Genomic DNA, 23550 nt, shown 5'->3' with positions numbered 1-23550 from the left:
TTAATATCCAAAAAGATCACCAAAATAATGATACAACTTTAACAAGGCTCAGATAAACCCAGACACTAAAGCTATGGTCCTCCTTAAGACCTAGAAGGATCCAGATAAAGATGTATTGATTTTATTTTACTATATCACAGAAGGATATAATAAGAATTGTTGTGATCCTAAGCATTAATGGTTCAGACAGATACACACAGCAATGCTAATATTTCATTTAATAAGGCATAGAGTTCACACAGGAAGATACATTTCAAGCCCAAAAGTATCTAAAAAGTAATAAATGAGGCCCAGTTATTACAATTATTAGCCAGCTTATAAATACCATGTATGCCTTAATTTGTCAAGACTTTTCTATACTAATTTTGATAAATAAATTTCATGTAGCTAACTTCTTTTGTAAACTATGAAATAATATATGGTTTATTTTATAAAACTCTTAAAATTAACCCCATCAAGATAATTTATAAATTACATATTGATTTATTCATTATTATCTACTTACAGCTGATAATATTATGTAGTTGAAAGATTACAATAATCAGTTCCCTTCAAGTTCTTCACAGTTATATATATATATATAAAATGTATACATATATATATATACACACACACACACACACACACACACGTGTGTATTACTAGTACCTGCTACCTTCACTCAGAGGTTAGTCCATCTATAAACATAAATCACCTGAAAAATGGCACAATCTTGCTAGCCAGCTTCTCTGCTGAACGAAAACCTTGAGAATACAACATCACTTGGGCAATCAACTGACGATCAGGCTTTGTCATGGCTAGTGAACGGAACAGTTTCTTGAGATTATCTGGAAGATTTGACCGACCAGCATATCCAGGGTTCATAGTTATGAAGATAGCCATGTCAGAGTTCACTCGAACTTGTTTTCCAATAAGTTCCACTGTCAAACCTGTATAAAATAAATACAACATATCCAAAGTTTCTCTTCACATCAAAACAAAAAAAACAACAGAAGAATTTAAAAACATTTCAAAAGATTTTTACAAACCTTTCACACTTAGTTTGCACACATGCACCAAACATTAATCCATCATGCTGTTAGCAAGTACACACATACCAAACATTAATCAATCATTATGCTAGTAAGTACAAGCATACTAAATATTAACCAGTCATTGTGAGTACTAGAACACCTATAAAATGGTTTAAACCTAATTAAAAACAACTTCACTCAAAGCTTTAAATTCTATTTGTATGAACACCATCAGAGTAACCACAATTCCAGTTTTACAACAAATAAAACAAGTGCAGCATTTTATAAATTAATCGCATTTATAGAGATATTTTAGCACTTCTACATTAATAAGTAGTTTTATTAAAATGTTTCAAAATGGAGAATGCATGAAGTAATATACACTATGGTTCAAAGCTATATTAAAGTTACATGTACTGAAATACTTGGAATGCTCTATCATGAAATATAAACATCAACAGGAAATGAATAATACCACCTATGAAACAGAACAAACTGAGATTTTTCAGTTGCTCTGTAAAGAGTCACTTCATTTGTTCACATTTCAATAAGAGGTTATTTTACAAATTACTCATTTTTTTTAAACACAGTCATGGTACAGAATCACATTCAAATTTATTAAACATTTATAACCAATGTGTCAATAACACTAGTATGAGAATGTAAACATTTATAACCAATGTGTCAATAACACTAGTATGAGAATGTAAACATTTATAACCAATGTGTCAATAACACTAGTATGAGAATGTAGTTATTTTTGTTACCCCCCCCCTCCCATCTATAGAAATTCAAGGCCAAAGTGGTGTGCTGGGGTTTGACTCCTCAACCACCAGGATCCTCTCCTCCCCTTCACGGGGCAACATCCATGGCAAACACGTAGGTGGATGTTTAGATCCCGGAGGAGGTAAACTGAAAGAACAGAACCTTCCCAGAGAGGTCTCCTCACCACATACAGGAATCCACAATGAGGGGACTTTTTAAAGACTTTAGAAATCCCAACAAATATTCATTATAAATACTGTATTAATTTTTGTTTTTCAAACATTTATTACCAATGTGTTAATATGCTGTATTAGCATTTTAAACACTATACATCAGTATATAATTACAAGTCAAATTGGCTTGTAATGTTTAATGAAACATGTAAAATTTTGTGGTGATAACATTATTAATTCAGAGCTTTAGTATGTTAAACATCAAAATAAGTTTTCTGTCTTGAAGACCACAACTTTAATATTGTACGAAATTTTGAAGTAAACAAAATGAAAGTTTTATATCACAAATCTTCATAGCTTACAATGGTTCATACCTTCTTTGCTATTCTGCTGGTTTCTCAAAGTTTCCTGTATCATCTGTACCTGCTGAGAGACAGCAGACAACATTCTTTCTTCCAACCTGTTGAACTCGTCAAAACAACCCCAAGCACCAACTTGGCATAACCCAACAAAGATTCGTCCCATGGCCTACAAAACAAAAAAAAATGTTTGCAAAATAACTGCTTAGATTAATAAACCTATAAAAAAACTTATCACAATACATGTATTGCACCTACTGCACATTCAACACCTATAAAAAAACAATTTCATTCTTACCCTAGTGGTTACCTGATTAAACCTGCTATATAAGAGAGAAATCTTATACAAATGCTTGTGTATAATAAAGCCCATCAAAAATGATGGAACAAATACTATCACCTCTACCTCATAGTATACCTAATCTCACATTCTATAAACAACTTAAATTTTTATGAAATCAAGTTTGACCAACAAGTAAAAAAAAGTGTAGTCATGTAAGTAAATTCTATTACGAGCCAATCAAAATTAACATCATTCACGGAATGAATTTGTGGAATATTTATAGAATAATTATTCTTAAATTAGATTAACGACTTCTAATAGATAAAGGCAGTGTGTTTTGGTAACATAACATTCCAACAATGAATTTTATGCCATGTTAATCAACAAAAATTTAATCTAATATTGTTATTAGTCTATGAACTGAAAGTATAAAATAAAATGTATGGATAATAAAATTGGAAGAAAATGTTGATTTCTTAACTTAGAGTTCCTGTTGATTAAACGTTTTTTGTTTTGTTTTTTATTTAAAACATTGGTAATATAATAGAAAATAGCTTAATACAGAAAAAAAATTAAGTTTAATATTTAATCAATATTTTTACTTGATAAATTTTATGCACTTAGCTCTAGGCTAGGTGATACCACCTTTACTTTAGACTTATTATACCAACACTCACTACACTTATCAAGTGTAATGGCTTCCTTGTACCCAATTCACTACAATCATAATGGGTAGACAAAGTTGAACTATTCTATCTAGATAAATGCATCTTGGCTTTCAGGACGACTTTTTTTTGAGAATTTAAGCATGACATGATATACACAGGCTGTTACATTGGCTAGCCTCCCTTCAGTAAATCAAATGATAAAATCACAAGTTAGATAAAGGTACATTTCAAAAAGCAAACAACTTAAAACTCGCTAGTATATCTAAATTATAACATTACAGTAAATTTCATTAATCCAGTAATTTTTGGTTCATTATTAACATTTATTTTGCTTATCTTTTCTTATTTTTGATTGAGAAAGAACAGAAATATAACATACCTGGAAGTCAAATGTCTCATCACAGTTGAACACAAGAACAAATCTTCCTAGTTGGTGTCCTAATGCTTTCACAGATTCTGTTTTCCCTGTACCAGCAGGGCCTAGTGGTATGATACATTTTATGCTTATATTAATTGTAACAAAAAGCATAATAAAAAAATATTTAGAAGAATTGTTATGAAAGTTTGTAGATGTTCAGAGATCAAGAAACCATGCAGAATATTTTTAATAAGACAATTTCTCCAACCTGAATTATTTAGGTTTACACTAGTCTTCACATAATCTTTGGCTACTACAACACTTGTGGGAAATTAAATTCTTTTTGTATATTAACACATTCACATTCTCCCCCCCCCTCACCACCTCTCATATCATTACCCCTTTTCTACTTCATTAGTTTCTGTTAAAGACATTTATCCCAAATACTTTTCTTTTTATTAAATACTGTAATATAAGGATTCTATGTCAGGCAGCTAACTATACTATGGTCCATCAGTTTTTCAAAAGTTAAACCAAAATTTTAATAAAATGTTAGTCATCACAAATTCCAAATAGCACATCATGAAACATCTTTCTCATTCAATGGGTTTATAGTTCTAAATGATATAGATTCTTATTCTAAGTGTATCATTTCACATAAATGAAACCACAAATGTTGCCATTTTCAAGTATATTTTATAGATTTCATTATTTAAAAAAACAATTATGCACACATGTGTGAGAGATAAAAGGGAAGAGATAGAGGAAGAATGTTTGCGTGTTTCGCAAACTGTTTCATGGTTCAATAACAATGATTAAACCATAGTGCTCTTACCAAATGGAGAACCACCCAATCGAGATTCCAGAGCCTGGGTCATGGTCAAATAACAACGATCCGTGAGTGGGGTTTGCACAAGTTTCTCCTGTACTCCAAGATACTCAAAACCATAGTTGAATTTAGCATTAGCCATATGAATCGACAACTGCTGAAGCACATCTGGTTGCCGGGTCAAAATAGAAACGCATTTGACTGAGCCACTCAAAGGACTTAGGACTAATCACTTTTTTCTTTATGAGAGACCTGGTCACATCTCTTTTGTGAACAAATTCAGTTATCTAAAAAACCCAGAAACACCAATAACTTAATAACAGTAACTTGAATAATATTGCTTTTTTTATTAAATGGAAATTCAAATTCCAACAACTCAAAAACTATAAAATGCTACTAAAGCAAATCCATTAAAAAATAAGATAATATTGTACTGTATAATAAACAGAAAATTTATTTCCATGTAATGCAATTTTAGTAATAAACCACCATGCATACACATTATGTATACATGTATCAAAATGTAAAGTGTAAACTTTCAAGTTAAGATAATGTTCATGGTTATCCACAAGTTAAAATTTCATTCCATAAAACATGCATTCCTGGAACAAGAATTTACCAAATGTTCCAGTTTCTTCCTGCGAACTGGAGGCTGTTCCTGGAGTACAGAGTCGGCTAAGATGTTTAATGTTGATTCCACAGCCTGAAGTACATCCTCCAGGGGCTTCAAGTTGTTTTCATTGTTGTTGGCTATGGTTTGAAGACAATTTTCAACATCTTCTGACCATGAAATCTGTGCTGCCAATACAACAGTCTGTGTCTGCAAGCAAGAATGTTTTATTTTTCATAAAGTGATCTACAAGTCTAAAAAAATGTATTTAAAAATAATTAATACTAAAAAAAACAATTTTCATAACTGGTACAAATGTATATTTATGTTTTTCAAAGCAGATTCTATTATCCTGCTTGTGAAACCAAAGAGCAAGCATGAACCATTGATTTATTACAGTAGTGTAATAAATTAAGGAATTAGAAAAAAAAAATCTAAAGTATTCATAAAAGCCTGGATAAGTATCAGTCTGTAACAATAACAACTATTAAAGACAACTTACAACTGTTTTAATACCTTTGCTCCTGCATTGCTCATAAATGAGTGATGTCATTTTACAGTAATGTGCTGCATCACACACATACAAGTGATGAACAATATGAAATTAAATTCATGTTACACAAATGTGATACATGGTACTTTAAATTTGTAAGTGACTATTTAAGTTTGGTTCATAAAGCTTATTAAATTTTGGTTGTGGTTTTAAAATAATGTTTATGCAGAAAAACTTATTTGTATACACAAGTATTATAATACAAAATGTGATTATATACATTTGAATTCAAGTCCTTCTCAAAAAATATATAAATATTTGTTTTTATTTCTTAATTGAGTTATCTATTACAAAAATAAAACATACTTCTTGTTAGAACAAAAACAATGTGAGTGACATGGTTCTGGAAGCAAATGGACTTTCATAAAGATCCACGTCACTCATTTTTAAAAAAAATGAGCAAAAACTATTTATACTTAATAACCGTAAATTTGGCAAAAACAAATTATTAATCAATATAGAAAATGAAGCTGAGCCAAAGCAAAATTCCAAAAATATGACCTAGGGAGTATGTATTAAACTAAAGAACAATAAATTATTTCCCAATGACTGTATAAATCAAAACAAACCTGATATTTGTCCAGCCAACTCATGTAATCTTCTTGTTTAAATGTTCCTTGCTTAAATGGAACAATATCCGAGACAGCAGAAGCTAAGAGCTTAGCCAGTGTCATTCTCATTTCCTTCTCAACTAATGACAACCATTCATTGATCTTTGGATGTTCAGCAATAGACACTGGAGTCAAATATTTAACCTACAAAACACACACACATTAATATTAACCTTAAATGAGGTTGATAGTATATAATGCAACACTATTCTTAAAATAAAATTTTAAAAGAAACATTTTCTTCACAAAAACATCCCACATTCACCAGATCTTTAACAGAGAAATGATGTCTATATAATTTAATTTAACCCTTACCTCTTCTCCCTCTTTGGATGCAATGCCAGTCACCACTGTGTTGTCTTCATTTAGTAAAATGTTGGCAACTCCTGCAAACATTTTCTTGAAGTGCTTCTGAAGCCGTGGAATATTCTTACTGTTACCAATAATTTCAAGCAAGTCTTCATCTCCCACAAAATAGAACCTGAAAACAGCCCCAAAGCTTGTAAGTATCAGGTAAATGCCCAAAATATTTAAAGAAAAATGACAGCAAATAGTAAAGCAGAATAGTTTGTTTGTCATTAAGCACAGACACAATGTTCTCTCTGTGACATATACCTCATGGGTGTTGCAAACTAATTTTTAACATTATAAGTCTTTTGCTTTAAAGCTAAGTCACTTGAGGGTGGAGAGGTTTAGCAGAATAGTCATTTACAACTATCCTTGACATAACTATATTTGTTGAACAAACTGTATTTTGAGATATAATAAGAAAAGTATTAAAATTATAGTATAGTGAAATAATGTGTTAATTAGAATTGTAACAAAATAAAGGAGAACTGGTAACATTCTAATTAATTACATTTTGATGAGTTAATATTAAACTATAATCCAATAAAAATACAGCCAAAATGCAATTAAGAGAAAAAAACTAAAAAGTATTAATAACAAAGCAAATCCCAAAAATCATGAGTAACAATAATACAAAACAAATATCATTAATTAAATAAAACCAGAAAATAATAAATGACACACTAGTAAACTAATAAGTTATAAACATCAGCAAGCATGGCACATCACAGAAATTACATCTGAGGAAAAAAATAACATCTGAAAAAAACAATAGTCTGAATATGTCAAAAGTAAATGTAGCTTAAAATTTAACACTTGAAACTAAAATATGTAGAAAGCAATGAATAAGCAAAGGTCTTACACAATCAGTCTCATAACTGTCACCATACATTTAATCTCTGAAATGCTACAAGTGCAACTTCACAGGTTAGCAATATATATTTGCTTTAAAACCAACATTTTCACTTTTTGACTTTAAACTGTGGTTGACATTGGAGTTTTGCACAATCACATAAAACATTTTGTTTGAGAAATTCACAGAACAAAAAATTGACCATTCATCTTCAATAAACTTAACTACTCTAAAAATGAAGCAAAAAAAAGAAGCTTAATATTCAGAAGAATAGCAACCACACTAAGATCTAGTGTTAACTTCATATTTACATTGAATCACTCCTCCATACTTCATTAAACAAGTATGTTATAAACATAAGAGCTCTCTCTCTCTGGTATGTATCTTGAAAACACTTTACCTTGGGAAGGAAGAACGTTCTCGTTCCAGATACTCTCCAAGAGCTTTCTGTATCTTCCCAAGCAGGTCTGCAAGTCTCTCTAGTGACCTCTGGACACCAGGAATGTTTAGCACATCCATTACGAGTGGTGACTTTGCCACCTTCTTCATGAGTGTCAGAAATTCTGAGCTAATACTACAAGACAGAAATACTCCAGTTAGCACTAAAAGTATAAATAATCATTTGCATCAAAGAATGCCACAGAAGTATGCATCTTGCAACACAGCAGATTTACAGTTTGTTTATTTTGTTGTGAAGCACATACCTACACAATGAGCCACTTGAGCTCTGCCCACCAGAGGTTTATCGAGTCAAGTTCTACTAAACTATTGTGAATAACTAACTTCGTTTTTAGAACTTGTAAGTTGTACCACTCTTAAAGCCACATATAATAATGCTAGATGGCATTAAGTACTAGCAGCATGAATAAAGTAAGAATAATGATTTTGGAGCAATTTATTTAAAATAGTAAAATTACACCGTTGAATAATCAAAATTAAACACTCCACACAAAGATGTTTTTTTTTTTAAATCATAAAACTCAACATTTCAGCTTCCATGTTTCTTAATTACAGTCAAAGGTAATGTTTGAAGTCTGAATTATCAATTATAATTTAAAACAAATCATTACAAACAAACAAAGGTTTAATGAAGTACCAAGTTATGCTTTTGTATCAACATGAAACTACCTTAATTGTTTGAACATGTGAAACAAAATGAGGGTTAAATTAAAAATGAAAATTAATGTATTAAGGATAAACCTATACCTCTATAAATGTTAAAAGAGAGAAGTATGTGTGTGCATGCATGTATATGCATGTGCACACATTATATACACATGCATAAACATTGTAAATATTAATCAAAAATATAAACTACTGCAGGTCAAGAATGGAGTTTTATCTGTTATATTTTGCAAGCTAATGTTTAGTAGTGGCTTTCATTCATGGAGTCTAGATTATATACTACATATGTTTCCATTAAAACATCCAAATACCAGACCACAAGGTTGTTCCAATTTCCTGAGGTTAAGTACATTAAATTACAAGGAACACAAACTTATTAATTCATTTTTTTTTCCAATCACAACAAATCCTTTAAATTTAACCCTGAATTTTCTAATTAGGTTTTTATTCTTTTTTAAATCATTTAGAGCTAACCATTCATTTCCAAAGATATTTGATTTTACATGACAACATTTGAAACCTTTAAGTTTGAAATTAATTTCAATTTTTTTTATTTCCCAGTACAGTTCTCAATTTTACTTTTTTTCCAGCCTTCTTTGTTATTCCCATATCACTACCAGATCTGATTAATTCTCAATACCCTCTCTTGTTATGTACCTTGCAAAATTTATTGTTGTGAAAAGAAAACCTTACCTTTGGAAGCGTGATGTTTCCATAGGAAGAAGAGTCTGGATATCAGCGCTTCCAGTGAATATTCCTTCCAGGTAGACCCACCTACGCTGTACATCAATCCAAACATCAAACAGGGCACTGATTCTGTTTAGCTTGTCTTCCCAAGCTAGAGCATCTTCTTCAAATTCCTGTAAATAGGCCAAGATTTAAAAAAATGTATACTATTCATTTATTAAACTCCTCATACATTATTAACACAAGTCAACTTTTGTTTATAAAAGAAAAATTGTTTTAAATAATTTTTATCAATGAATCAAACAGAAAAATAGACAAAGAATATATCAGAATTACCACTCTTAAAGCCACATATAATAATGCTACATGGCATTAAGTACCAACAGCATGAATAAAGTAAGAATAATGATTTTGGAACAATTTATTTAAAATAGTAAAATTACACCATTCAAAAACACTAAGAATAACATTAAAAAAAATGTTGGCAGATGACATTTCATTCATATGTATGCATTCCTTTACAAACATTCAAGCACCCACAGCAACTGCAAATGTGGTTCACCTGTCCCTATTATAAAAGGGTAATAATTAACTGTTCCTTACCACCTAAGTAGTAATAGGATCACATTATTTGTATATTAAACAATTTCTAACAAACTAACTCCTCTGTATGTACATTTCCCTCTCAAGTACAATAAGGTAACACTGAGTATTAAACACAACTTTCTAACTGCTATGTACGCACTTTTCCCATTTATGTAGCAACAAGTTCACATTGTATTAATATTAAACAACTTTCATAAGCAAGTCTCATCATTCTAACTAATTCTTCTGTATGTACCTTATAATAAGGAGACAACTTCATAGCAGCAACAGAATTGATGTGTTCCTTGACTTTGTTGAACAGGTCATCCCATCCTCTGATTAATCGGCATTTGTTTTGGTAGTTCACGAGATCAAGTTCATAATTTTGCCATGCTTCACGAACCTTTGAAAGAAAAGCCAATACTTTTATATTACTAAGTATTTGAAAATAATTGGTTTTAATATAAATTTTGGTTCATGTTTTACACAATAACAAAATTTATTTTCTAACTTACATTTTTATAAGCTTTAAAACACTTAAATATTTTAATACATTTAAGTGGTTTAAACTCATAAGAACTTTTGATAAGTGTTTAACTTGTCATTAATAAAATAACTTTTAAATATATACTCTGCAAGCTACATAAAGTAATTTTGGGTTCATATTGTAAAACATCTAACCACACCTGTTTTAAGAATTCCTCCAAAGCCATTTCTCCTTGAGCCACCAGAATTACGTCTTTAATGATGGGTTCATTTCTTTGCAGGTCAACATCCCAAACTTGACCCAGAGTTAGGTCTGACAACACCCAGGTGACTCTCAGCTGTTTCATCAGTTGTTTCCAGTGGCGTTCTTTTAGAGCATCTGATTTCAGCTCCACAATTAACATATTTACCTACATTAAACAATCATTTGTAATAGCTGAACCTCAAACAATATAATTATAAATCTGTCATGAAAACAAAAATTCAATAATACTAATCAGAATGCCTGGAAGTTTCTAACTAAGCTAAATTTAACATTACTTATATAACAATCAGACTACATTTTCTATAAACAACAATATTCAGTTTTGATATGTCAAATGGCTGACTTTGGCACTTTAATCAATATCAAAAATAAGTAATATAATTGTTTCATGTTATTCCATTTCGCTAAATTTTCATAATTAGAAACTTGCACTGAAAAGCAATTACCTGACAGTAGATGAAACTTTGTAATGCCACTTTTTATGTTTAAATGAGATCTAAAATAACTCAAATATGATCTGACACACAGTTAACCCTAACTTAATAACCCCTATAAAAGGAAAACATAATATATATAAATGTAATATTTAAAATACTTCAACAGTTAAATAAGGTAAAAACAAAAGACTTAAAATAACAAACCCAGAGCTGTGGTGGTTGACATTTTAATGAACAAAACAAGCCCAACAAAAAAATAAAAAATGCCATATAAATTAAAAGTATTCCCAAATACAGACTACAATGTGCAATATTAAACGTCCTAGGTTTTAAAAGTGACTGCAGAAATAGGACATGCATTGGAATTACCTCCAAAACCCATGTCACCTTTAATATCCCATATTAATATCCTGCACCCTGAAGATACATTTAATTTGTACGGCATTTGTAATTTTGTATTTTTATTTGGGTTTGTTTTTATTTATTAATATTATATATATATATCAGTTTTCTTATTTGTATCCACAGATGAATCTTACTGTTTTATTTTTACATTACATCAAACCAATGAGCTTAATTTATGTTGTTAACATTTTTTGGAGGTTAGATACAGTAGTGTATAAAAACTCAACAGCTGATCAGTACATCCATTTCTACTTTATATGAAAATGAAATACACACTGGCAGTAAAATTTTGATGTAATTGTTCCAATTATGCTATCACTTTTTCAAACTACTAAGGAGAAAACTAACTAACATGACTGTTATACCTTTGTATACCCTTGAAGAAGGCGTTTCACAAACTCATATGATGCATACTGACGAAGACGTGCTGGAAGTTCTTTCAACTGAGCCAGCAAGCCATCCAATTGTTGTCGAAGCTTTAAAAAAAAAAAAAAAAAAAACTTTTGTATAAAACTATACAAGAAACCTCTTAATGTCATTTTTACAACAAACAAAACATTTATAAAGTGAATGCAACTGTATCAATCATATCTATCAACCTTTTTAAATTATATACACAAACAAATCCACTTATATAATTAGGTGATGATTTAACTCATTTATGTCCACTGTTGCTTAAACACTGAAAGAACAATAAAAATTAAGTACAAGGCAACAGGTACATTCACACATTAAAAAGAAATAACAAATAATTTATAACTAGTACCACATACATTTCTGTTTAAATTGTTTGCACTAGCATACAATAGACTATTGTAAACAAAAATATTTCACAGTTTTGTATTTCACTAAACTTGAATTTTATGAAGCACACCTTTCGAGGTTGAACAGATAACCAAGGTTGTTCCTTCATCTGATCTATCTGTTCCCAAATCTTAGATAATTCTAACCAAACACCTTTTAAATCCTGAAGTTCTTCTAATGCTACTTGCAACCTTTCATCACTTGAAGTCTGAACTCCTGTTAATAACAAGAAAATACCTTCTACCTTATTGCATTTTACTCCTGCAAACACATTATAGATTTTTCAATGAAATAGTACCACAAAAACATTATATATAACCAGCCTATAGCAAAACTGATAATTAATTGAATCATGCAAGGTTTATTTAATGTATAGAACAAAAAAATATTTCTTAAATACAAACATAACATATTGGTAAATTATTAAACAAAATACAATCAATACAAATGGCAGTATTAACAAATGTTCTATGTTCTAAGTAAACAAACTAAGGTGTACCAGGTTCTTGTAGCTCCAATGCTTCCTTAGCTTTGACAATGTTGTCTCTGTCTTCCTTCAGTCGACTAAACTTTGTTTCATATATGGCAAGTTGGCTTGTAGCTTCACTAGGTTTCAAGGAGCCCTAGATTAGACATTTCATGAGTTTATGGACAGTGAACTTACAGTAGCTTTATCAATATTGTTTAATGAGAATTTCACTGCTATGAATAATATTTAACAGGATCTTTATCAATATTGTTTACTAGGTTATTGGTTACTATGCATATTATTTATTTGATATTTATCTACTTCAAATACTGTAAATTGGAGGAAGAAAAAATTCTTGAAATTTCAGGGTCAGACACAAGTCTTTCCTTTAAGAAAAGTTGCAAATTACTCAGTTAATTTTCTTATTTTTACCTCAATAGGTTTACTTTTCTCCCAGTCTGTCAATAAGTCCCCAGTACGAGACTCTACAGATTTGTCCTCAGCAACAATTTTCATCTGCAGGCTAGCAACTTGGGTTTGGATGGATGCATCTTTGCGTCGAATGATCTCGTTGAAGGCAGACCACTCTCCTTCAATGTTGTCCACATGCAGCCAGGAGTTAGGGAACTGGAAACGCTGCCTTTCCAGGATTCTCTGTCCTTCTTTGTAGAGCTAAGTGTAATACAAAAAATATTTGTAAATGGAGCAATGTTTAAAGCCTTGATATGAGAGTGACTTCAGTAACAACTAAAACACCAAACACAATGTATTTGATTATAGTGATTGCTATAAAACTATTTAAAAGATTAAACATAACATCAGTACATACATGCCTGAAGGTTCATTGTTAATATATAAATACACTCCTTCTGGTAACAGAGAGCATTGGGCAATTTGCTTAATACAAATGATTACCTATGAACATCAACCAGTGCCATGTAGAATATATGTACAAGAATTACAATTAAGTCAGTTAATGTCATTAAAATAATCAATTAATTAAAATCAGTCTTTCTCATTACTTTTTATTATTCCAATTACCTAAGTTTCAAGTGAGAGTAATCAATTACTTAATTGTTGTATGATAATTGATCAATTAGAAAATTCCACTAACTGCTCAGCTCAAGTGATTGGTGGCAATTCAGCAAGATGCAACTTTTGTTATGTACATTTCTGAGCATCATATATATACACCATCTAATTAAACTTTAGCCAAATCTTAAGAAACCAGTTAAAAACAAATCAAGAAAAATTTTAAAAACAATCCATTTTTACACTCCAGTAATATACAGTTTTACTCTTTGAACGAACTGTATAAGCACAGTTTGGAAGCTAATGACTGTTAGTGCAGTATTACCTCAACATGTTGCTCCCAGCTTTTCATCTTTCTCTTCAAGGACTGAACATATGTGATGAAGGACACAGCATCTGATGTAGTGGCAGTATCAATAGACTGTTGCTCCAGTTCACTGCGGGACTAAAAGTTTAAACACAACAAACTTTAAAATACTAATAATAAGTATGAAATCCAATTTCACATTTGATCCACCACTTTTGACTAAGTCTGACACACTGATCTGGGAAGGGATTTAATCCTTATCAGTAACCCTGGACAAGAACAAACTAAACAAACAAGACTAGCATTCATATAATGGTGTAAATTATACACAGGATCTTTCAACTTGTCCTTTGCTCACAACAGTAGATATATTTATACAGGACTTGTAGCATCAGTAGTGTACATTCTTTAAATTCTGTATAAATAATGGTTCATTGTGGTGGGTAAAATACAACAAAAACCTTGTTAAAAATGTCAGGTTAAATAAATAATAAAAAACAGTAAAAAACCTTTTTTCTAAACTGCTAACTTATTCTGACACTAATTAAAATACTACTCAAACTTTTTATAACAATGAAGTTTCAGCTTGGTTCATAGATTATATATTACACATGCCCAAAAATTAGTGGTTTTGTCCAATTGAAAATAAACTGAAAGAGGAATAAACCAGAAGTCACAAGACTTTCAAAATGTTGTCCTCTATATTAAAGCCACACAAGTAGATAATACAGTCATCAACACATTTATACATGTATTTAAGTAAATAGTATAGTCATCAATATATTTCTGCACATGTTTCTCTGAAAGGTAGTCACCACTAACTTCAAAGTCATTTTAATAAGAATACTCTTATTACATTAGAAGATATTTAAAATTTTCTAGGTTTCAAAATCAATACACCACTAAACTTGGAGAACTATTGTGATTGTGTCGATTGAAATGGCAGTATACATTCAAACTAAAGATTCTAAAACCCTTAATTTTCTGTCAAAATGTTTTCTTTTTCTGTAGATTCAAATCGGAAAATGATATATATAGTTCTGAAGTATATTTAATCCAAGTAAATTTAAATCTCAAAATGCCTTATTGATTATCAACTTAACCATTTCACTTCATAGTGTTTCCCCAGGCAGAACTGAACAGCCACCAAAACTTTCAGATTTTCCAGTGTTGTACACACACTATTAGAAACCCTCTGTTATTTCAATCATTACTTTATTATTATTATTTGTAAACTAGATTGAGTTATTCTCATACAAACTTCAAAACATAATTACTTCATATAATGATGCAATTAAAGATTATGTATGAAGACAATGCCTCAAAAAATGCTTCATTTTGATTTGAACTTAGTCAAACCTATTATCAAATAACTTAGACAGGAGTAATAAGCCTAAATTACTTTGAAATGTACCAATAATTGCAGAGCTAAGCATGCAAGTTCTAAAGATATAAAAAGGTGGTGGTAGCACAGTTTTTCTGACTTTGATGCTCATGTCCACCCTAATACATTACTGAACCGAGAAAAATAGGTTTCATATGGCATGTTAGTGTAACAGTGTTTTTGATACTGTAAAACAAGTTAAAGCAACAGCTGGCAATGCATATGTTACTAATTAGAGGGTAAAATTTTTTGCTTTGTGTAGCTCCTAAGCCTACATTTTCAACTATTAATTAATTCAAAGCTACTCAATGAATATTAACTATGAAACTTATCAGCATTTACAAACTTTATATACATACAACTCATATAAAGTTTACCTTAGACACGTTGGCATGAAACTGGGCCATATTATTTCCTAGAAGAGATCCAAACTTTCCTAAAACTTCTTTGTGCCATGAGTCATACTTCAGAGACACTTTGCTTTGTACCTAGGGTAGTAAAGAATATAAATATATGCATTATGTATTCTACAGACATCATATTACAGGGTACTGCTTTTATTTGCATTCCTCTATACTACTGAGTTCAGATTCACTACATTAAAAATATTTACAATATTAAAACACAATGTGACAGTTTTTAACCCCACAGCAGACAAACTATATTAGATTTATACAGAGCTTGCATCTAACCTGATGTTAATTATTTCAACTGCAGTGCAATAGCTTTTGTGTTTTTTAAAACAGGTAAGACATTTTGGTAGCTTAATCATAATACAAGTAAATCTTTCTTTTACAGATACTCAAAGGGAATATTAACTTTGCTAAAAGCAGTTTTCTATAACAATTTCCTACTGAAAAGCTGGGACTAAAAATTTATACTTACAAAACAATTTTAATGAGAATAAACTGTAGTCCACAGTTTTCAGTAAAATACAGCAAACTGTTAAGAACACCATTGTCTTTAGGTGAAGATATTTACAACAAAAACAAACAAACCTTTGCATAGTCAATTATGATTGGTCCTATCTCTTTGCGTACTTCTGTGGTGTCAAATGTGGTACGTGATTTTCTATATAAACATTACAAAATTTGAATTAATGAACCTTCTAAAACATGCACAATTTTGGTATAAAACATCATAATAAATAGCAGTTTGAGACTTAAATTAGTAAAAACTTACAAACATGAAGTATATATTTCATATAAATAAACAGTATTCAATACTAACATAGAAGCAAAAACCTATTAAGCTTTTTTGATAAATAGTTTTTATTTGATCTTTTTAATTGTCTATTTACCATACAGTTTACAGTTCATTTAAAAGTTGCTGATATTATAACTAATATTTTCACTACCAATTCATGAATACACAACAAACTCTAGCACCTGATTTCCACAAGAGTGTTCATCCAGCAGTTAATTTCTTCACCTAACTTTGAGTAGAGCATATCTGGTTGCAAGTCCCACAATGTTTGGTAACGTAGCCACTCAGCTACATATTCCTGCATCTGTTTGATAGTGTTTTCTACTGCTGAATAGGCTGATTCTAAGATAGCAGCACCATCTGGCATTTTGGTCAGCAGGTTGCGATAGGTTTGGGAAGTCTGTCGTTCTAAACCAACCTACGGATAAGAAAACAAACATTTTGCAGGTTTTTACCTTCAAATCAATATCTACATCAATGCTGGGAACAGCATGATTGACTGTACCTTCATATGTAGTTGGGCAGCAACCAATCAGCAAGTATACAATTTATTTTTATATTACTGAGAGGCAGCAATCCAGTTTATTTGCATTTTATATCCAAATTTATTAACTGTTTCCATATTTATTTCCTAAACTGAATATACACACAAAGTAAAAACTAAATACCCATAACTTCACTTAACCGTGATACTGCAAATAACAAATAATGTACGTTTACAAAATATTCACACATTACAAATATCAAATAGATATCCAACTTGTTCTAAACAGAAGACCAGTGACATCAAAGTAGTTAACAGCCAAAGTTGATAAAACAATCTTACTAATTAATCTGCCAAAGTTACCAATACATTTCCATAGTTGGGCACATCTGCTGTGAGTAGCCAAAAAGGAGCTCAGTACAAGTGTTTAGTTTACCTCTTTATACAACTGAAATTTGTTTGTTTAGGAGATACACTTAAATATTCTAAAAACAAGAAATTTGTACAAAAATTATTAAAACCAGGCAAAGTGACATATAAACAAATCATGAGCTTAAAATACCGAGCATTTTTTTAAAAATACAGATGATAAAAATATTTACAAATTATTTTTAAATTAACTAAACATTAATATTAGTTAAAAATTGAAAATTAAAAGTGATAACACAAAATAATTACAGTAAATTTAAGACAAAAGTCACTGAGGTAAAGGTACCATCTTTTAGGTGCTCAAAACTGGAGAAGGAAATGGGTAAAAACAAAAGAAGGGGTGGAGTGAGAAATATTCTCAAACTTTTGCATTACTTTAAAAATATGTAAACAGCCAACTAGTGTCAGTCAAGGAACCACTGCTGCTAAAACTAGTGAAAAGACCTGTGCTGCAACTTCCTACTGCACTGTCTCAGAAATTGAAAAAAAAAGATTTTATGACAATAATTATAAAGCTGAAAAGCAGATGAAAGATTGCACAATTATTTGACTTCAGTGATCGAGCTAACTGGCCTAAAATAGAGTTATGGGTGTAATAGTAATTGGGTTAAAAGAGATCAGTACATTGGGCATTCTCATGAGCAAGTTATTACACATGGCAATAAGTCTTAGTGCCCTAGCAGTAGTTCCTGAACTTTAAAATACTACATTTCTTGGAAGTTGTGAGGAGCTATTCTCACCTAGAAACAGAAAGTTTCTGCACTTTGTTGAATATCAAACCCAAGAAATAACACCTAAGCAATACCTGTAAAATAACATTCAGAATGAGTTAATTTAATTATGTTGCAACAAGATACAGACTCGTGTGAGAAATCTGGCAAAGAATGCCAAGTATTACCACGTTATGTTCAACTTTTGACACAAGTCACACAGAATACATAATGATTATTCTATTTCTCACCAACCATTAAAACATCCGTGACTAAAGATGGAGAGGTTAATATCAATGAATGTTTTAGGCTCAATTGGAGCTGGTATGAATGACCAAAATTATTTTAAACAAGTTGCACTGCTCCAAGAAGACTTCAATGGCCAAATATACGATGATGAAACCATCATTAAAAACAAAAAAATGAGACTCACAAGAGCTTTTACTGTACTATAAAAATCAAACTGTAGCAATAAGACAGTGACAAATACTAAGTTAAATCTCTTTTAATCCCCAACAGAAGAGGTCCATACTGCTCTGATGTCTATTTCCTGAGACAATAAATATCCATATAGAAGTTACTGAAACAAAGTAATGATTTGAATTAAAAACTATTAAGAAAACCTGGAGTTTTAAATTTGCAATCAGTCTTGTGGTATGAAAGTGTGTGAACAGAACAGCTACAATGTAAATTCAAACTTTTCCTTGATCCACAAAACATTAAGGTGTATTTCTTTAGAAAATTTTGCCCACACAAGCACTGAACCAAGATACTTACCGATTCACTGTGTTGATCTTGACATTAACTCTTCAAATGGTGAGGAATATCAGTGAAAGAGAACAGTGGAATAATACTCACACCAAAAATATACTGGTTTACATGTGTAAGAAAAATATACTAACTATTTCCTAGCATCATAACCACACTGATAATCCTGTATCAACTTTGTTCATCATCATTACCTGTGTAAAAAGATTTTATTTGAGTTTGGAAAATATTCTGTCTAAAATTAACTACTACAAAAAAACAAGACTAGTTGTTTGATTATTGAATTTCATTCAAAGCTACCCCTGAGCTATCTGCACTAACTGTCCTCATTTAGAAGTGAAAGACTAGAGGGCAAAGAATAAGGCAACACCATCTATTGCCAGATCATAGGCTACTCTAATCGACCATCACATTACAATACCACCATGACCAAAAGGTCAAGCATGTTTAGTGATGGGATTTTAACTTGCAGTTGCAGGTCAATGCCCTAACCAACAACTGAAGCAAGAATGAAACTGCACAACAAATGGCTTTGAAATAAACAACTATGAAATCTCATTGAAACCAAACAAGGTAAAATTTCTATATTTGCAAAATTAAACTTGCATGGCATTCCCACATTAACTGTTGATCAAATATTTCCTGAGGCTTTAATAAATATTTGTAACCCTATTTTTGTTTGACAACTGAAGTAAAATTGAAAGGAAGGTAACAACACATGAATACTTGCCAAAGGCAAAGTAGCTATTACTGGGTCTGAAATAGAGAAAAAATAAACCTTATTCTGGTTTAACTAAAAGTAAAGAAACTGTAGCTAGAACCAACCCAATCGTGCATGTTCATAAAGTAGCTTTTCTCACCTATTAAAAAAATAATAATTAAAAATTAGTACTTAGTATTCAAGAAACTTAAAATATTTCCGATTATGATGAAAGAAGTCAGATAACATAACCAAGCTACAGCGTTACCTGATAACGGGTGCTCTGGATCCGAGCTTGAGACAAAACAACATTCTCCCAGGCAAACATCTGCTGAAGGATATTGAAACGAGCTTCTTCGACGCTGGGACTGACATACATAACCTGGTTGGTGATACGTACTTCGTGAATAAGAGTTGCAATCTGAGGATCGCCTCCTGGTTTGTGTGCTGTGGTAGCTGGTGCATCAGTGTCCATAGAGATATCCACTTCCTCTTCTCGTTTCCCTTCTAGAGCTTTGGTCCATGCACTGATGCCAGCTTGGAGTCGAGATGCCAGCTTTTTCTCCACCTATGAAAGAATCACCACGGACAAACCTGGATAAATTTTCTACTTTATTTTATATGAAACTTATACACATTACTGCACATAATACATTCATTTCACTCTCTCTCTCTGTGTGTGTGTGTGTGTGTGTCTGTCTGTCTGCGTCGTGCGTGCGTGTCTGTCTGCATGCGTGTCCATGCACATGAAAGTGTGAGTTTAACTCATATATTTTCTTTTGCTTTCTATATTATTTCACCTATGTACTCTTGATACAATACAAAGTACTGACCTATTTGAAAGTATTAGTTAACAGACTACAACTGTCAAGGAAGTTTCTTGGATGGCACTTCAGGCTGTTAGAGCTGATTTATCAGCCCAAAACATCACACCCAATAAACAGACAGATACAACCTATTAACAATTCTATCAGATATCCTATTCTCTGTCTAAACCTCCTCTCATGCAAGGATTAGGTTAGTTCTGTTTATGTGAATGTGTGTAATTTTACAGTAATTCTCAACTGTACATATGCATGTTTATTGATTTTGTAACTTCTACAATTATTGTGCTTGTAGACTAAAGTCTAAATATTATAATGAAAATGGTGAAGAGTCCTGAGTCCAAGAAACCTAACATGATTTTTGTTGTGTAATAATTGTAGATGTATATGTTGCCAAGACTCTCCCTTCTGTTTCTCTATAGTTTCCTAGCAAGTACTTCAGAAAGACAGTTTTGATACTGGTACATGGGAAAAGTTCAATTCCTACAACTTACCTAACTGTTCAGCCATTCATTGAGTCCAGCAGACCATCATTTCTTTATACAGATATGCAAATGTGAAACAGAGGTAGAATGTAAACATAGAAAGAAATGACTTATCTGTATTTATATGATATTGAAACATAAAAAACAGGAAAAGAAGAAATTCTCATAACCAATCCAAGTTTTTAAACTTTGAAGGACAAAAAATAGCAGAAGGTAAGAAATAACAGAAAAATATAACTAAAGACAAGGTTTTGTTTTTTATGGGTCCTTCCATTTATGTAGATTATAAAAAAACTAGGACATTTCCATCAGGAAGCTGCTCAGATACCCATCTTCTAGCCCTATTATTGATCTACAATGTCTGTTAAAAATTTTAGAGGTATTAATCATTTCTTGAGGTTTGATGACAAGATTTTCATCTTTAAACAGTTCACATGACAACTTTCAGACACACATGGGATGTTTTCCTTGCTAGCTGCCATAAAAAGGTTTTTTTCCAGTAATTGTGTAACAGCAGATGAGCAACAGATGCATTTAAGTAAATGATGCAAGTTCATTTAATACATGCTAAGAAAGTCAGTGGAGTTTGGGCTAAAGATCTGATTTTTGCAAAGCAAAAATTGTTATGCAAATGTATACACTGTAAAAAAAAAAGTCTGGTGAAGACATCCAGAGGATTCTTTGATAAAACACTGTACATAAGTTGTGCACTCAAATAAGGAATACCAAATGCAAATGTAACATCTTTACAAGCATGCCCCTTGATGAAGTACTATTCCTGAGATGACTGATACTTGTGGGGATGCTCTGCCGCAAGCCAGATATTCCTGCTTTGATGAAGGCTTCCAAGAATTGAGAAGTTCACAGTACTGAGTTAAGTTCAAAAATTCAAGAGTAGGCCCTCCCAAAGAAGAGATGATTATTATCCTTCAAAGAAGGATAAAAAAAGCTCCATGACATGTAAATGTCTTGTGTGCAGGGAGCACCGAATCAGTGTTTGTCAGCTGTCTGCAGTGAACACTTTTGTGGAAAAATACTTTGATAATTTTCTGTCCATATTACATAGCAATACAAGATGAAGAAAGAATACTAAAAATTACAGGTTAGAAATATTTGGCTTATTGAAAATACTTTTGTGTTTGTTTTTTCAGATTATAATTGATCAGTTAATAATATATATTTATTTATTGCAAAGAATTTTGTACAATCATATTACAAAAAAAAAAACCACCAATGACCTTTTGGAGCAAGTACAGGTCTTCTAGGTCTGACAACTGGAACACTGTAAAGTACATTAGGACTGTGACAAAGGGTTTTGGGAGCTTTCAAATTTGAATGACCCAATTTATTTCAAAATTGATATTAACATGCCAAAAGCAATAACCTCTAATCATAAATTTTCAAATTCAAGCTCTAATCTGCTCTGAATTAGCATATTAGTTTATATACAAATTGTCATAGGCATATATTACATTATCTGGATCACTCAAAATATGTACCTATGTTTTGGTGTGTAATGATGTTAGGACCACCTAACTGAAGAACAAGGGAATTATTATGACTGTTACAACTGACTGCATGAATGTATTCAAAACCTGAGAAAAGCATATCTATTGTTCTTTTACATAAAGTGTAAAAATTTTTTTCTACAATAATAGTTTCCTGTGTACTTTCATGGATGATTTAAAAACATGTATACATGTACTTGTACATTTTATAGACGTTGCAAGTATCAATTTACAAAATCATGTATTGCTGATGAAAGTTCAACTGCATATAGTATCCGTATGCCAACTTCTAAAATTCTGTACCACTATTTACCTCTTCATCCAACTTGCTGACCCACAAGTGCAAGTTTGAATACTGGTGAAGACTGAGACCATCCACAGCCTTCTGGATTTTGTTTAAGATATCAGCAAAGGTGCTGGCTGAGTAAGCACTTGTTTCCAAAGATCGAACATCAACATCGATTTGTTCCTCAATTGTAAGTAGATCATCCACCTATAATTTAAAAAAAAAAATTTTACATGTAATTAAAATCATCTGAAAACTATACAAGATTCATGTTTAATACAAGCCACACCATGCAAAGGATTTTAAACTATTAGAATGCTTATTTTCATTAATGTGATGAATAATGTAATATCAAATACAAATTTTTATTTCAAAACTTCTCAAAAGAATCACAAAATAAAATATTACCCCAATTCTAAGATTTGTATTTATACACCACAAAGGCATTTTAAATGTTACCTATAGTTGCAACATACCCAAGTTATATCAATTCCACTAATATTATTTAAGTTTGGCACAATATATGTTTGTGTTTCTTTGATTAACATGTGTCAATTTCATGTAATGGTTTTGAATTTATATCGATTTTGTAAATTTATAATGAGCACAAAAATAATATCTAGAAAAACCAACTGCAGTAACTGGGTTTGTAGTATTTACAGTATATTTCACTATTATAGGCACAACCAATAATCATTTTCACAATGTTGTTTTAACTGAAATTTTAATAACTTAAATACC

At 31.2% G+C, this 23550-nt stretch overlaps 1 protein-coding gene across 1 annotated transcript in view; it reads right to left on the bottom strand.

The window, feature by feature from the left end:
* Dhc64C (dynein heavy chain, cytoplasmic) overlaps window positions 1-23550 on the bottom strand; it is a 119991-nt gene that overhangs the window by 73983 nt on the left and 22458 nt on the right. The window contains 22 exon segments of the mRNA XM_076504488.1: window positions 695-929; window positions 2326-2479; window positions 3641-3741; window positions 4455-4624; window positions 4626-4735; window positions 5068-5268; window positions 6181-6366; window positions 6538-6703; window positions 7824-7997; window positions 9242-9408; window positions 10077-10223; window positions 10507-10716; window positions 11779-11889; window positions 12288-12433; window positions 12717-12840; window positions 13119-13358; window positions 14044-14163; window positions 15787-15897; window positions 16408-16480; window positions 16798-17033; window positions 19975-20274; window positions 22837-23016. Of these exon segments, the coding sequence (XP_076360603.1) occupies window positions 695-929; window positions 2326-2479; window positions 3641-3741; window positions 4455-4624; window positions 4626-4735; window positions 5068-5268; window positions 6181-6366; window positions 6538-6703; window positions 7824-7997; window positions 9242-9408; window positions 10077-10223; window positions 10507-10716; window positions 11779-11889; window positions 12288-12433; window positions 12717-12840; window positions 13119-13358; window positions 14044-14163; window positions 15787-15897; window positions 16408-16480; window positions 16798-17033; window positions 19975-20274; window positions 22837-23016 (3662 nt within the window).

Source organism: Tachypleus tridentatus, chromosome 6 (genome assembly GCF_004210375.1).
Source record: "Tachypleus tridentatus isolate NWPU-2018 chromosome 6, ASM421037v1, whole genome shotgun sequence".
NCBI lineage: Eukaryota > Metazoa > Arthropoda > Merostomata > Xiphosura > Limulidae > Tachypleus > Tachypleus tridentatus.
Note: the sequence above shows the minus strand (reverse complement) of the source record. Positions and strands in the feature narration are given on the sequence as shown.